This window comes from Nannospalax galili, unplaced genomic scaffold, assembly GCF_000622305.1.
Source record: "Nannospalax galili isolate Female #2095 unplaced genomic scaffold, S.galili_v1.0 scaffold151, whole genome shotgun sequence".
In the NCBI taxonomy this organism is placed as follows: domain Eukaryota; kingdom Metazoa; phylum Chordata; class Mammalia; order Rodentia; family Spalacidae; genus Nannospalax; species Nannospalax galili.
The window spans coordinates 648,821-663,365 of record NW_008332087.1 but is presented as its reverse complement, the minus strand read 5'-3'; the positions used below and the strand labels follow the sequence as shown (position 1 = coordinate 663,365).

The following is a 14,545-nucleotide window of genomic DNA, read 5'->3' as shown; positions in this document are numbered from 1 at the left end:
GGTATTATTTTTTCTCTTTTTTTTTACATGTGAATTTCTTTTGTAGTTTCTGATTCTTGTGTGGCCTCAAACCTTCAAGTTTAGGTCTGTCTGCTTCTTTTTGTGAACTTTATGTGTCTTTGTGCTTTACTTTTCGGGCATGAAAAGCTAGTTCCTCTAAGCTTCTGGTTCTCTCTTTTGATTTTATATTGGAGTGGCCAAATTTCTTTTGTCTTCAGGAGTTCCCACAGAGGCCAAATTCAGGTGAGGGTCAGATATTTTCAGGCTTTCTCCTAAGGTCTGGATCCCTCCAAGAACGATTTTGGCTTCAGGAATTTGGGGGTTGGACTGGCCTGGGAGCCTGGCCCAGGAAAGATGCTGGTTTAGGGCACCTGGTGGCAGATGGGGCTGGAAGAGGCCCCAAGGGCTCCTGGGGACTGCACTGAGGAGCTGGGTTGGTCTGGATGCAAAGGATCAGGAAGAAGAAAGGTCAGCTCCTGAGTCCCAGAAAGAGGCTGGTGGGTGGTCAGGCCCAGGGAAACAGAGGGAGCTGAGGGCAGGGCCAGGCCCAGAAGCAGTGCTCCTGGGGCCCAGAGAAGACACTACTTTGGTCTTAATGAAAAGGATCAGGGAGCAGTATTGGTTCCCCAGGTGTCTGGGGCCCCAAGACAAAGAATGGGGCAGATGAAAAGGATCAATGAGCAGCCTTGGTTCCCAAGGTGTCTGGGGCCCCAAGACAAGGAATCAACAAAATTTCTTAGCTGGAGAAATTAAGTGACTTTCACAAGGCCGTCAAATGAGTAGATGGGAGGTCCTAGGTTTGACCCCAGGGATCCTCACTTACCACACATCTTCTCTGCCATTCTGTCCCACTTCCCATCAGTGCTGGCCTACAGCTCACCTACACCTAGAAACCACTTCTGACCATGCAGTGAGATATTATCCCATTTGAGACACCTTGCAACATTTCTCAGGGAGCTTTCTGTCAGTGAAGGTCTCCCATTTTCTATGCAATAAAATTTAAGTTAGTGGCACAAATGTTATGGGAGTAACCAATCATCTGATTAGATTTAAACCCAACTTACAACATGAAATCCATACCTGGCACTGTTACCAGGGCCAAGAAACTGTGGCTAGACAAGTCACACTCCATAGGGGACAACCTATACTATCATTCTGATAAATGGACATAGAATTAAACCAACTCTTAATGACTTATTGTTATACCCATAAATTAATACATCTCTCAACTCTAACCAAAGAAGCTTCTTCTTCTTACAGGAGATAGCAATTAACACAGAGACCCACAATTTGTCAGCATGAAGAGAGTAAGAGACTACACAGTTCTCAGCCGTAAATGGAACACCTGTATCACACCCCGTCCTCCTAAGGCTCAGGGACCATTGTAGAAGCAGACTAGAAAAATAATAAAAGCAGGAGTTGGAGGACAACGGCAAGGAAATGATGTTTTCCAGACAACAAGGCAATTGCACATATAAATTCATAGAAATTATGATAGCATGCACAAGACCTATCCAATCTCCACCCAGGCAAAATCCTACCCTGGAAGCGGGAGATGGGCAAGAAGTTCCAACTTTGCCTAAGGAACTATTAGCAATTGATAGCTACTGGGAGAAGGATAGCTACTTTATTTAAGGGTGTGGAACCTGGTAGGTTGAACAAATTCCAAGGGAAAACCCACATGGAAGAGTATTTGGAGACAGAAACTCAGAAAAAAAAATAATAATAGAGGGCATGAGGTTTGGAGAAATAGTAAGTAGGGGTAGAGATGGGAAAGTTGGTCTGAATATGATCAAAATGTAGTAAATTCTCAAGGAATTAATAATTTTTAATTTGTTATACTGTGTTACATTAAAAATAAGTGAAGCTATCTGAGAGATGTGAAAGCAGATCCTGTTTGATACTGATAGACATTGCTGAAAAGTTCTTTATAATATTCTTTTGAAACAAGTCATAGGGGCGAACAACTGTGGTATATGCCTGGCCTGTGAAGCAACTGAGGGCTGTGTCTAAATCTGTTATGTACAGAGCAAGTTTGCCTCAGAGTCAGTCAAACAAAAATGGTCCGTGAATTTCAAGAGAAATGCCCAACCTGATTTTCCCACATGTGAAGTTTAGAGATGGAAACACAGGCAGAAAAGGGGAAAAAAACTGCTAGACCATTGCCTGGTCTTAATATCCTTGAAGTCTATTTCTTTACATACACCTGCACAATTTAGACACCCTCTTCACATCAGCCAAAAAGGTGCATTTGTGAGCAAGTTAAATCAATGGCCTGAGGTCACCTGAACTAGCTAACCCTTTACACATCTGCCCTGTGGTGCCCAGAATAGCACTTCGCCAACAAATTCGGTGCCAAGTCTATTCCTATTTTTTTCTTTCTGACTTGCTCTTTATCATATTCACCTTCAACCACAACTTACACTGGACCTCATTTTAGTAGAGTCCCATATCCTTCATTTTAATAAGGGCCTTTCTCTTCTCCTATCCCTAACTACCTGGTGAACAATCACCACATCTAACTAGGCTTGTCCTGTGAAGACTTTCTCTTCCAGTAAGCAGCCTCCTGATTTCCTCTTTCCAAATCTTTAGCAATACCACGCTGCTGCTTGGAAGTTTTCTTTTCCTTTTTCCTCTTCCTTGGACTCATACCCAACCAGTCTCAAAGTTTCACTGTATCTTCCTTCCTGTGAATTTCACTCCTTGCCAGACCAAATCTGGCAAAGAAGCCAAATATGTAACACCATGATATTTAGGTGGATCTCAACAGGGTCCGGGGTCATCATGAGTGCTAAAATGAGATCATGTGCAGAACAGAGCCAAGGAGAAGGCCCGAAATGTTCACACTACAATTGTACAATAGTACTACATCTTTCATGACCGGTATGAGAACAGAGAAGGAGGTCAGGAAACCAAGAGCAAGATCTGTCTTTTCACCTTTGAATGCCACATTGCTTGTTCATTGTAAGCATCCGATTAATACTGTAAATACCAAGCAAGGTTACGAGCTCTAGCTCATCTTTCACTCAATGCCCTATATTAAGCCATGCTGCCTTCTTATTTTAGAGTATTGGATAGTGTTTTGAGAAGGCACAATAAGCAGAAACAATGTTTATCAGTGTTACAACTGAATGCCTAGGGAAGCATTGAGAAACAGTGGATAAATAAGGAGATATGGAATTTTAACAACATTTAATAATATTTTCTGGGTTTGGGCCTAACATTTCAAGTAGTAGATGTCAATTTTTCTTTTGTAAATATTTTATTTATTGTTTTTATGTGTATGAACATTTTGCTTGCACATATGTAAGTGCACCACATGTGTGCAAATGCCCATGAATAGATAGGCCAGAAGGGGTATCAGATCCCCTGGAACTGGAGTTATAGATGGTTGTTAGCCACCATGTGGGTGCTGGGAATCAAACCTGGGTCCTCTAGAGGAACAGCTAGTGCTTAACCACTAAGCCATATCTCCAGTCCCTAGATGTCATTTTTCAAAATTTTTTGACCTTTCTTTAAGAGCAAGTAATATGGAAATCAAAATATTTAACCACAAATCATTTTTAACCTGTTTTGTGAGTTGGGAAAATCTTGTAGAAACAAAATCACTCAAAAATTCCAAAATGCACGTTTTAAACAATATAAAGGAAATGAAGGTGATAAGATCTGGAAGTCTGTTGCAGCACTGATCAGTGTAGCTAATTAACATAGCCCAAAATACTATGCCATTTAAATACATATGTAAGCCAAAGTAAAGTATTAAATATCAGCAGACATTTAACATTTTTATAACTGAAAGCTATACTTTCACAGTATTCAAAACATTGTTTAAAATATTTTATTATTTTTATTTTATGTGTATGAGTATATTGCCTGCATGTGTGTAAGTGCACCTGTGTCATGCAGTGCCCACTGGGGCCAGAAAATGTCTTCAAATCCCCTCAGCCAGTGCTTTTTACCACGGAGCCATCTCTCCAGCCCTTCAAAACATTTTAATGGATCATGTAATTAGAAAATGAGGAATCAGGAAATAAACTTATACCGATTTAATGAAATAATGAAAGTATAAATATAATATTGAAAATATCAGTCTCTAAAATATTTTATCCATTAGTCCATTGAGCAAATATTGGCAAAGCTGCTATGAGACAGTCAATGAGATGGTAATTAGAGTAGAGTGATGTTGAAAGGCTACTTTTCACTGTGGCACTAAGTCCTAAAGGAAAAAGGGGTTTTTTCCTCTTTTTATTATTAAACATTATGTATTCTGGGTGAATGTTTCTCAGGTGACCCTCAGCATGGCTTACCACACCACACTAAGAGCACAGAGCAGCTGGTTGTTCTTGTCATGTACTTTGATTACCTCATTAAGGCAATGACCCCAAGTGTATGACTGATTAAGAAGGAGTTTATGGAATCATACTTTAGAATCGTAAAATCACCCTGTTCCCTCATTGACATTTTCCCCAATGGTTTGAGTGTCTATTGAGAACTTTTTCTTAAATCAATTATTTCACTATAGGTTGTAAAATAAAATTTGTATTTCTGCTTATCCCCTTCAATGATCAATTTAATTTTTCCAAGCAGCTTTAATAATGTTAAATGTGTTCTTTAAATTTTAAAAATCAAAAAAGTTTAAGTTCAAAAGTTGAAAAATATAAATATTGTCATGTATTTGTAACATCATTGTTAATCATGAGTTTTCTTTTGTATTTTCAGCAGAACAGAAAGCCTCGTTTCTTGGAAAAAAACATTTTTGAACCCTACTCTGAACCACCCCTCTATGTTTTCGTTTTCACTTACATGGGATATGGAATTGGAACCCTGTTTGGCTATCTCAGAGACTTTATGAGAAAATGGAGAATAGAAAAATGCAATGCAGCTGTAGAGCGAGACGAACAAAAAGTACGTATGTGGGCCTCCGGATCTGTGTCAGTGTCTGCTTTCTCAAAAATAGTTACCTGGGCTCAAAAGCTAGAAAGAAGGATATGCCCAGAAGTCACTCATCATAAATTCCATTCCTCTCCACCCACTAACCCCTAGTTCCTGGTGTTCATTTTTTTTTACATTTCTTAGATGACTGCTAATTGTCGGGTACTAAACTTACGTTTTTCTATTCATTGTAATATTTACTTTAAATAATAATCCATAAAATATATGTTAAAAGGCCATTTTAATGATGAAAACACCAAACTAGGAAGCAAGGGTATCTGTGTGGTTCTGCACTCTAGTCTTCTAGAGTCAGTGTTATCTAAGCCCTATTCTAAAACAGGAAACTACATCTGAGTGAAATGTCAAATGTTATTTCATCTAGGTCAGAATTTCTCCATGTTTGCACTATTGATGTCTTTCACTGGCTAGTTCCTCAGCAGAGAAAGCAGCCTTGTGCAATGAAGGGATTTTAACAGCATCCTTGGCCTCCCCGCACTAGATTAGTCATGACATACATGGTGACATTGAAGAGCTCCTCCAGACATTGCCAAATGTCTCATGGGTGTACAACCATTTAGTTTGGAGCACCTACCTTGCTACTTTTTACAGTTAGCTTGTAAATGTCTATATCACCTTCCTTCAGTACTGAGCTAGAGAACACCCTTATGTTCAGATTTCTGCCAATATCCTGCATGGTGTTAAAACGTTTTGCAAACTGAGTGAAAGAATTTATGGTGCCATTAATCTCTTTCATCTTTAAAAGTCACTTTGGAATACTGTGAATACCAGGAAGTATGCGCTGTGTTATGGAGCTTTGAACACATCCAAGCAAAGAACATAGATAAGGCATGAGCTTCAACATACCAAGAGAACCACAAATCCTATGACTCAGCAAACAGTACTAAGCAGTGATAAGCAGTGATAAAATAAATACTCATTATACTTATATACTATAAACAATTTGAATGGGATATTTTTTCTGGAATTTCTTTAAGCCAAGTATAACTTCAGAAAAAACTCAGATCCAGCTTCATTATTACATTTTCTCTTACTTTTTGCAAGTAAGCTTCTTTCTTGAGATAGTTACTAATCTTCATAGAAAAGACAGATGTTGCTATCAGAGAATTTAAAGTCTGGTGTGCAAAAGGACTCACTAGCAATTCTTACTCTAAGAAGTGATTGCTAGGGAAGAAAGTGATGTGGGTCACAGGGATATGTCTGGTGATTCCCATAAAGATTTAGGAAGCCGTGATCCTAGGGCTTAAATGGTTAGCAAGAATTTGCCAAATAAGATGTAAAGGATGGTTCTCTAAAAAAGGGTACTGCATGTGCTAAAGTGTATCTCATTAGTCAAGTCAAATTTCTTTAGAGCATGTATTTTGTGACAGGTACTGGGCTACAGCCTAAGAATACAAGACTATCAAGACAGACATAGTCCTAGTCTTTGAAGAGCTAACTACAAAAAATAATTTGATAACAGGCACCGGAGAACAAAATAGAGGATATTAGAAGAGCTTTGAAAAGTGCGTAACCTGAACCTGGTGCTCAATGAAGGCTCCCAGGATGAATTTAACTTTCTAGTTAAATCAAGTTCTAAAGGTTGAAGAGCAAGTAGTAAGGCAAGAGTGAGCTAAGCCAAGGGCGAAGATTCTTTAAGAAGGGAGCATGTGATACGAGGTGGTCCAGAGATTTTGCTTAGGCAGATGACGTCACAGTCGTGAGAGCAGAATATTCCTACACTGACAGTGTTGGTGGTGATGATGAGAGACCCAATTAAGGCCTCGGTCTGTCTGGGTGCTCCTTGGAAGGGAGAGTCCTGCAGAGACATGCTGAACTGAAGAAAGCATGCTGTTCCTTCATACATTCACATGGATGGGAGCTGCCACCAGAAACCTTGGTGGAGGAAGGAAGATCCCTTCAGGCACAGGTGGTACTTAGAGAGCTATAAATCCCTAATGCAGGCAGCAACTAGAGGAATGGGCAATTCATTCTGTCTTGAATAACACACTGTGGGCAGCATATATCCACCTGTACATGTGTCTCTCCACTGTTACAAAAAATGTTTGACCACAGAAAGAAGGCATGACATTAAATAATTCAATAATTCACATTTTTTTGGTCTTTTTGAGACAGGGTCTCCCTGTAGCCCCAGCTGTCCTGGAACTCACTATGTAGACCAGACTGGCCTTGAACTCACAGAGATCCACACATTTCTTTATAAAAATAAATGGTTTCCACTCTGATCTCTACCAGGCAGAAGAGACTCAATCGACACTCCTTGGAAGCTATACTTGTTTATGGCATACCTTTGATTTGTCCCATTTGAGCCCCTTTAGAAATTTAGAGTCTTTTAGAGTAAAGGGTCATAATTATTAATAACTGCATTCTTGTTATGTAACTTAGTCTTCCCAATCCTATCTATAGCCTGGCTCTTTATATCTTTAATGACCCATATTTCTGTCAGTATCTTTTTCATGTTAATAATCTGTCTGAAGCACATCTTGAAAAGTCGTGCTCAAAGTATGGAATAGGCTATTTTCCCACAACCTAAGTTTCTTTTTAGCAAAAATGAACATTTTTGTATTCTACAAGTTTGTCACTAGTGCTGCAGAACACATTGCCCCATAAGACAAACCAGCCATACACAAAGTGGCATTAGAAAGCAGACATATTCCTGAAGTTGCAGAGGAGAGGGACAATTGTGTTTATCTCAAAAAGCACAAATGGGGATGAGGCATGGTGGCACATGCCTTTAATCTTAGCACTGAGGAGGCAGAGGCAGGGGACTCTCTGTGACTTCAAGGCAAGCCTGGTCTACATATCAAGGTCTAGGCTAGCTAATGCTGCATAGTGAGACCCTGAGTCAAAAAACAGAATAAATGGATGCTTTCATTTCCAATTTTACCTCCACCTTTTTTTCCTTTTTCTTAATTTTCCTACTATTTTCTGACCTCTCCACTCAAACTGAAATATTGCCCTAAATTTAAAACCTCTTTGCTTTTTCCTGGTTTTGATTTCTTATACAAATACTCTGAGATTGATTCCAAAGCATAAAGCTTCTGATAATTCCTGTCATCTGCTTCACTTGAGTACTAACTAAACAAAAAGAATAGGAAATTCCAATCAAAACTCTATGATGACAGCACACGCCCAGCGCTCTTGGTCCACTCCACTGCCAGAGTCAGTGGACTCCAACGAGGGAAAGGACACTACAGAAAGACACAGACTCAAACATTTTTCTTAATGTTCATTTTGCTCTTTTTCTGAGTATTCTCTACAAGTTTCTCTTGAAGATATTACTGATGCTTTCTTTGTCTTTTTAACAAAAGCAATTTTAGAATTGAATCACAAACACCTCTGCACATTGCTATGTAAACCAACAATGTAACAGTCTAACTTCAAATACGGCACACTCCGCAGCTCCACATTGCTCAAGTTGCAGTGGTCCTGGTATCAACTTCTGTGACACCGGATGCCTGGCTGGTCACACCAGCTTGGTACAAAACTTCGCAGTTGCAACTGTCTTCACTGTAGGTCTAATAGTGGTGATACCTGCTCAGACACAACCCACACATCTCTAGCTGTACCTACCTGAAACAAAGAATATTCAGCAAGTTGTAACTGTGTAAATGTATAAGATAAACATTCATGTTTGCACGAATTAAAGCTCATCTTGTGGCAATCACATTATGGATCATGAAGTCACAGCAGGATGGCCTCAGATGACTTTTTCTTGAGTAATATGAAGGATGTGGTCCATGAATGTAACCAGATGATATGTCAGATTACCCAACCACTGATCTTCCTGTGTGAGCCTACAAGAATCTAGAGAGCTTCTTGAGGAAACCCTAGGAACTGATTATGTTAGCCCTTAGGTTGTGAAATAGTAGTATTAGCTAGTGCTTTATAGCCTTTACTGTGCATCAAATCACAGAGTTTTCATAGAAGCTAATGCCTACACTTTACCCACAGATAACCTGATGTAGTTGCTATGAGGTAAAGACTGGGTAATGGGCTACATACAAGCTTCCTGAGTAATTTTACAGTGCAACTAAAGTGAATCAGTACTTCTGAGCAATCCCTCTCAAAGTTTATTATTATACAAATTTCTTTTATAAATTTTATTAATTATTTTTGTTTTATATGTATGAGTGTATTTCGTGTATATATGTAAGTGCACCCATGTTGTGGAATGCCATCACAGCTCAGAAGAGGGTGTCAGATACCCTGGTACTGGAGTTACAGATGGTTGTTAGTTGCCATGGGGGTACTGGGAACCAAACCCAGGTCCTCTGCAAGAGCAGCCAATGCTCTTAACCACTGAGCCACCTCTCCAACAGCTATTATATAAATTTCTAATAGTCGTGTGAAAATGAAAATGCTATTTCATATTGAAATCAAGATTCTGTGACACCAAGATCCTGCAGTATTAAACATGGTCCTAGGAGAAGCCAGTGCTTCTGGCCCAGAAATCGCACTTTGAGTCTTCTTAATGGTGTCATGTGAGAGCTTTTAAGAAGTCTCACACCCAGCCCTACCCTTCAGCAGCAGAATCGTTATTTCATCATTGTTGCTCTCTAGGGGTCTTGGTTAGATTCATTTTCTCTGCCAATTAAAGAATTAAAAAGCATACTTTATTAAAAAATAAAGAAATGCACACATATACATGCACAGAGAAAAAAGCTCTCCATGGAGAGCGGGGAGGGGACAGAAAAATCAAAAGGCCTGTGTCTTCTAAGTATGTTCAGTGTTATACAGCAGGTCCCCTCCCTTAATTTTGGATTGGTCAACTTCAGCAAGGCATATAGAGCCCGTATGTCCCAGCTCCAAGCTCAGTAAACTGTGTCCAAGTCCTGCCTTGGTCTTATTTAACTGGTCTGGACCCCTTAGCTAGAAAAGGGAGCCCTGCTAGTGGGAGAAAAAAGTCTTCAAGGCCTTTGTGTGAGGTGGAAGAAGAAGAAAGAAGCATGTCATTTTTATAACTTATCAGTGGCCCTTTCTGCTTATCGGAGATTTAGTCTCTCAGTCATGATCCTGAGATGATGAGGACACCCACTAAAGTTTGAGAGGCCCTGCTATTCGAGAGTTTCTCCAGCGAAGGTCAGGGGCCACCGCTCAGGTGATGGCCTCACTGTCTCTTCCCATCCTCAGATACTCATCACACCTCCAGCTTGCCTATCATCAGGCCCATCAAAGGTGCTCCCAGCCCACCCTTGCTTTATGGTGGCAGTCTTTTAGAAGTCCACCAGCACTGACTAGCGGCAGATAACGGGATCCTCTCAAGCTTGGGCATGCTTTCTAATCGGCTTCCTAGTCAGCTGGTTTCTCCAGGGTTTGTCTTTACCAGCTTTCTCCTTCTGGCACTGCTACTGGCAACTCCGTGCCCCAGCCCATCCCTGGAGGCTGCAATCCTATGATTTTAAGCTCTTTTCCTTCCCCAATATTTTTAAATTCAGTAAAAATCAGTAGCCAGTTAATACTGTGATCCCCTTCACAAGGCTCCGTTCCACATATCCTCTGGCTAAAAAGTCTACCTATCTTCCTGAAGTGAAGATTTTTCCACCCTTGTATTTTATCAGAGTATGTCTGATAGTCTGGAAAGACAAATCCAAAATATGAAAGTTCTAGAATATTTTAAAAAATGAGATAGCTAATAAAATCAGATTGCATCCTTCCATAGAGAATTCAGCATTTCTGAGGATAGCTATATATTTACATTTGCGTATGTATCAAATTACATGATATTGATGCAACTGTCATTCAAAGCAATTTTTACAATATACAGCTTTCTGCTTTACTCAGTAAGAGGGTATCTTTGATAATAGGAAGGGCTGATTGACGCTGATGTGGTAGAGCTAGCTAATGTGTGGTAGTACATTAGCTAAAACACACCCAGTCTGTGAAATGGATGGGTTGTGACAAACCCAAGAACAAGATACTTACCAAACTCATGCGCTGCCCCTTTGCTTTTTTGCTTGCTTTTTTTATGTAAGCAATGCACTAGCAACCACTGTGTATACGCTTCCTGCCCTTTTTGTATATGTGGCTTCATTTATATTCATTTCACATACTCTGTCCTTTCTTTAACATACATGGGATCGTATTAGCATATTCCTACGTGACTTACTTGTTTTTACCTTACTACTGCATATGTGGAGAGATAGTCCATGCCATTACAGCCCTCTCATTCTTTTTTAGTAGCTGCATGATGGTATTCCACAATGTTGGTATGTCATAATTTACTTACGTTCCCTTCTTATAGTTTGTCTGTCTGTACCATCTGCATTTATTTTACAATGGTGCTTAGTAGTAGCTTTCTAAATCTAAGGAATATGTTTTAACTTCTGAGAAAACTTTCTAAACTGCTTTTCAACTCAAGCTAACATTTGAACTTAAGTAATATTTGAGAATGCTACTGTGCTGATATTATCATTGTATTTTTATGGGTGTTTGTTTGCTTATCTGATGGGTGAACATTTTTTTTTATTCATGTCTGAAATTGCATCCATCTGAGTAATAATATTATATGGTCTTTACTCATTTATATTTATTCTTTAGTCTATTCATGACCTGTGTTCATACTTTTATTAAATTGGCTTTCTTATTGATTTACTTTAGAATTATTTTTCTAGATCCTTTTATCACTAATTTGTCCATTACCTATTTTGAATGTGTGTCCAAGACTGTTTATTAGTTCTTAGTTCCATCTACATTATACTGAGCTACACATAAATTCTCAGTTATATATATATTAAACGTTCCTTTATGCTTTCTTGGGGGAAAGATTAGCCATATTTAGGAAGATAATTTTCATTTTAAAATAACTAATTTTTCTCTAGCTTCATTCAGTACTTTTGAGACTTGAGTAGTTATTTTATACATTTAGTTCAGAAATTCATCTAGAATATATTCTTATGGGTTGTGTGACATAGAAGGACTAATTTTCCAAAAGATATTCTAAGTTATTCCAATGTCATTAATTATTTAACCCAGTTATGGCATGTTTGTCCGTTGTCTAGTTGTCAAGTAATTTTTAAGTAAATCTTGAAGTTTTCTTTTCCCGATATGTACTTCAGAATTAACTCGTCAGGTGTTAAATTTTGAAAAGGAAACTTACCACTGTAGCTGAGAATACATGAAATCTGTAGGTTGACTATGGGATTTTGGTATCTTCACAAATTCAGTATCCCCACTTAGAAGCATGTCTTATATTCATTAATCTAGTTTTATTATTTTCCTTATAAAAACTTTTTTTCTTTGATTTGGGTAAATTTTTTTATTTGGGTACAATATTATTTGAGTACTATCTCCTCCATGTCATCTTCTAACATAAGAAACCTGCTGCTAATTTCTTATTTAAAATTTAAACGTATCACTTTAATGAATTCTTTCACTGTTTTACATGTCGTTGTTTTGGAATTCCTACACCACAAAAAAACCAAGATGCAAGCTGTCTGAAAGGCTGATTCTTTCAGGAAACTTGCTCATTGTGCTGTTGAACTCCTCTAGACTAGCTGGTTCTTTTTCCAGTCTTTAGTAACAGATTTGTGTCAATGCCTTCCACCGTGATCATGATTTGCTAGTTTTTTTCCTTATGTATTTTGGTGTAACTAAAAAAACCGTTTAACTATCAATACATAAATGTCCTTTAGGCCAATAGATTTGATGGCTCCTCCCTCTTATTTGCTTTTTGTTTATGCTTTATTTTGCTTGATACTAATATTTATACATCTATTTTTCCCTCAATAGACTCTTGGTTTAATTCCAGATCTTGATTACTATGATTCAAGACAAAATTAACATGACTATGCACATATCTCTTGTAGACAATTTTATTTCCTTAGGATACATGTCCTTTGTAAGTGAGATTGATAAACCATTATTTCAGACCCATTTCTATTTTTCTGAGGAACGAATATGCTGTTTTCTGTAATGGCTATAGCAGTTCACACTCATCAGCGTGTACAAGGGCCATTTTCCATGCATCCTTGGTCTTCGGGGTTGCAGTTCCCTGATGACCTCTGATGCTGAATATTTTTCAGGAAGCTATTTGTATATCTTTTTAGAGAAATTTCTATTTTTTTATTAACTTGGGCTATTATTTTTAATAAGATTATCTTGGCTGTGAGTTCTTATATATTTTATATCTATTTGATTTGCAGATATTTCATCCATTTCTTAGGGTTTGGGTTTTCAGTTTTTATTACATTTTAAGTTATTTATTTGTGGGGATGGGGGTGTACACAAGCCAGGTCACATACATGGAGGTCAGGGGACAACTTACAGGAGTTGCTTTTCTCCACCATGTGAGTTCCAGAGACAATATAGCCAAGGACAGTCATGAACTTCTGGTCCCTCCTAGCTCTGCTTCCCGAGTATTGAGATTATAGACATGTACCATCACATTCAGTTTCATGTGGTGCAGGGCATCAAACCCAAGACTTTGTGTGGGCTAAGCAAGCACTATAGCAACTAAGCTCCCTTCTTGGGTTATCTGTCCACTCTGTTGGTTATTTTCTTTATTGCACAAAAAAATTTTAGCCCGATTTTATATTTTTATTTTTGTTCTCTGTTGTTTTAACATCATATCCAAATACATCACTGCCTAAATCAATGTCAGAATGATTTTCAGCTTTGTTTTCTTCTAGTAGTTTTATAATTTTAGAGGATAAATTAAGCCTTAATCCATTTTGAGTTGGTTTTTGTACATGTGATAAGGATTAGTTTTTATTCTTTGATATGTGGCTACATAATCCTTTCAGTGCCATTTATTGAAGAAATTGCTCTTTTCTCATTTTTTGTTCTTGCACCTGAGTCAAAGTTTAATTGGTAAAAACTGCATAGATTTACTTTTGAACTCCATCCTGTTCCCTTGATTTGTGCATGTGTTTTAATGTCCGCAGCATGTTCTTTTGTTTACTATCTCTTTGTAGTTTGTTTTTCTTTTTTTCCAAGTCTGATAATATCTTCTCAATTTTTTAAAAAAGTCTGCAATATTCCAGAGTGGTCTGCATCCCTATTCCCTATTGGCAATCTGGGTAACCCCTTCAGAGGATGGTGTGATAAGAATAGGAAGTAGGAATTGGTTAGGCAGTTAGGGTAAAAAGACCCCAAAGAAAAATGGCCAGTTTCTTGGCTAAAAGTCAAAATGTCCTTGGGCCTGTTAGCAACATACTCTGTTCTGAAGGCCAAAAATGTCAAAAGTTCGGGAGCTTGTATCTAATCCTTAAAAGATTTTAGGGTTATCTCTTCAGAGGGGGGAATGTTAGAGTGCCCAAAAGCTCCATAAAAATAAATAAATGAAAGAAGAAAATAAAAGAAAAAGAAAAAGAAAAAAATGATGGGGAGATATGGGAGGTGCTGGAAGGGAGGTAATGGGCATGGATTTGATCAAAACACCTTATATGCATGTATGAAATTCTCAATATAAGTTTTTGTAAAAGTTTTTTTTTAAGTCTGCACTTATTAAACTCACGACTATCTGAAAATTTTGTAATGTATGTGTTGGTTATATCATTTGATTGTTGGCTTGTCTTAGTACAAGATTTAAAGTGGAAAATAATTTTCCCTCATAATCTTTTCCATTGCTGTAACAAGGAAAATTCTGAAAGCA

At 38.1% G+C, this 14,545-nt stretch overlaps 1 protein-coding gene across 1 annotated transcript in view; it reads left to right on the top strand.

The window, feature by feature from the left end:
- Positions 1-14,545, top strand: part of Sptlc3 (serine palmitoyltransferase long chain base subunit 3) — a 159,081-nt gene that overhangs the window by 36,035 nt on the left and 108,501 nt on the right. The window contains exon 2 of the mRNA XM_008827197.3: positions 4,720-4,905. Within this exon, the coding sequence (XP_008825419.1) occupies positions 4,720-4,905 (186 nt within the window). The remainder of the gene's footprint in view (positions 1-4,719; positions 4,906-14,545) is intronic.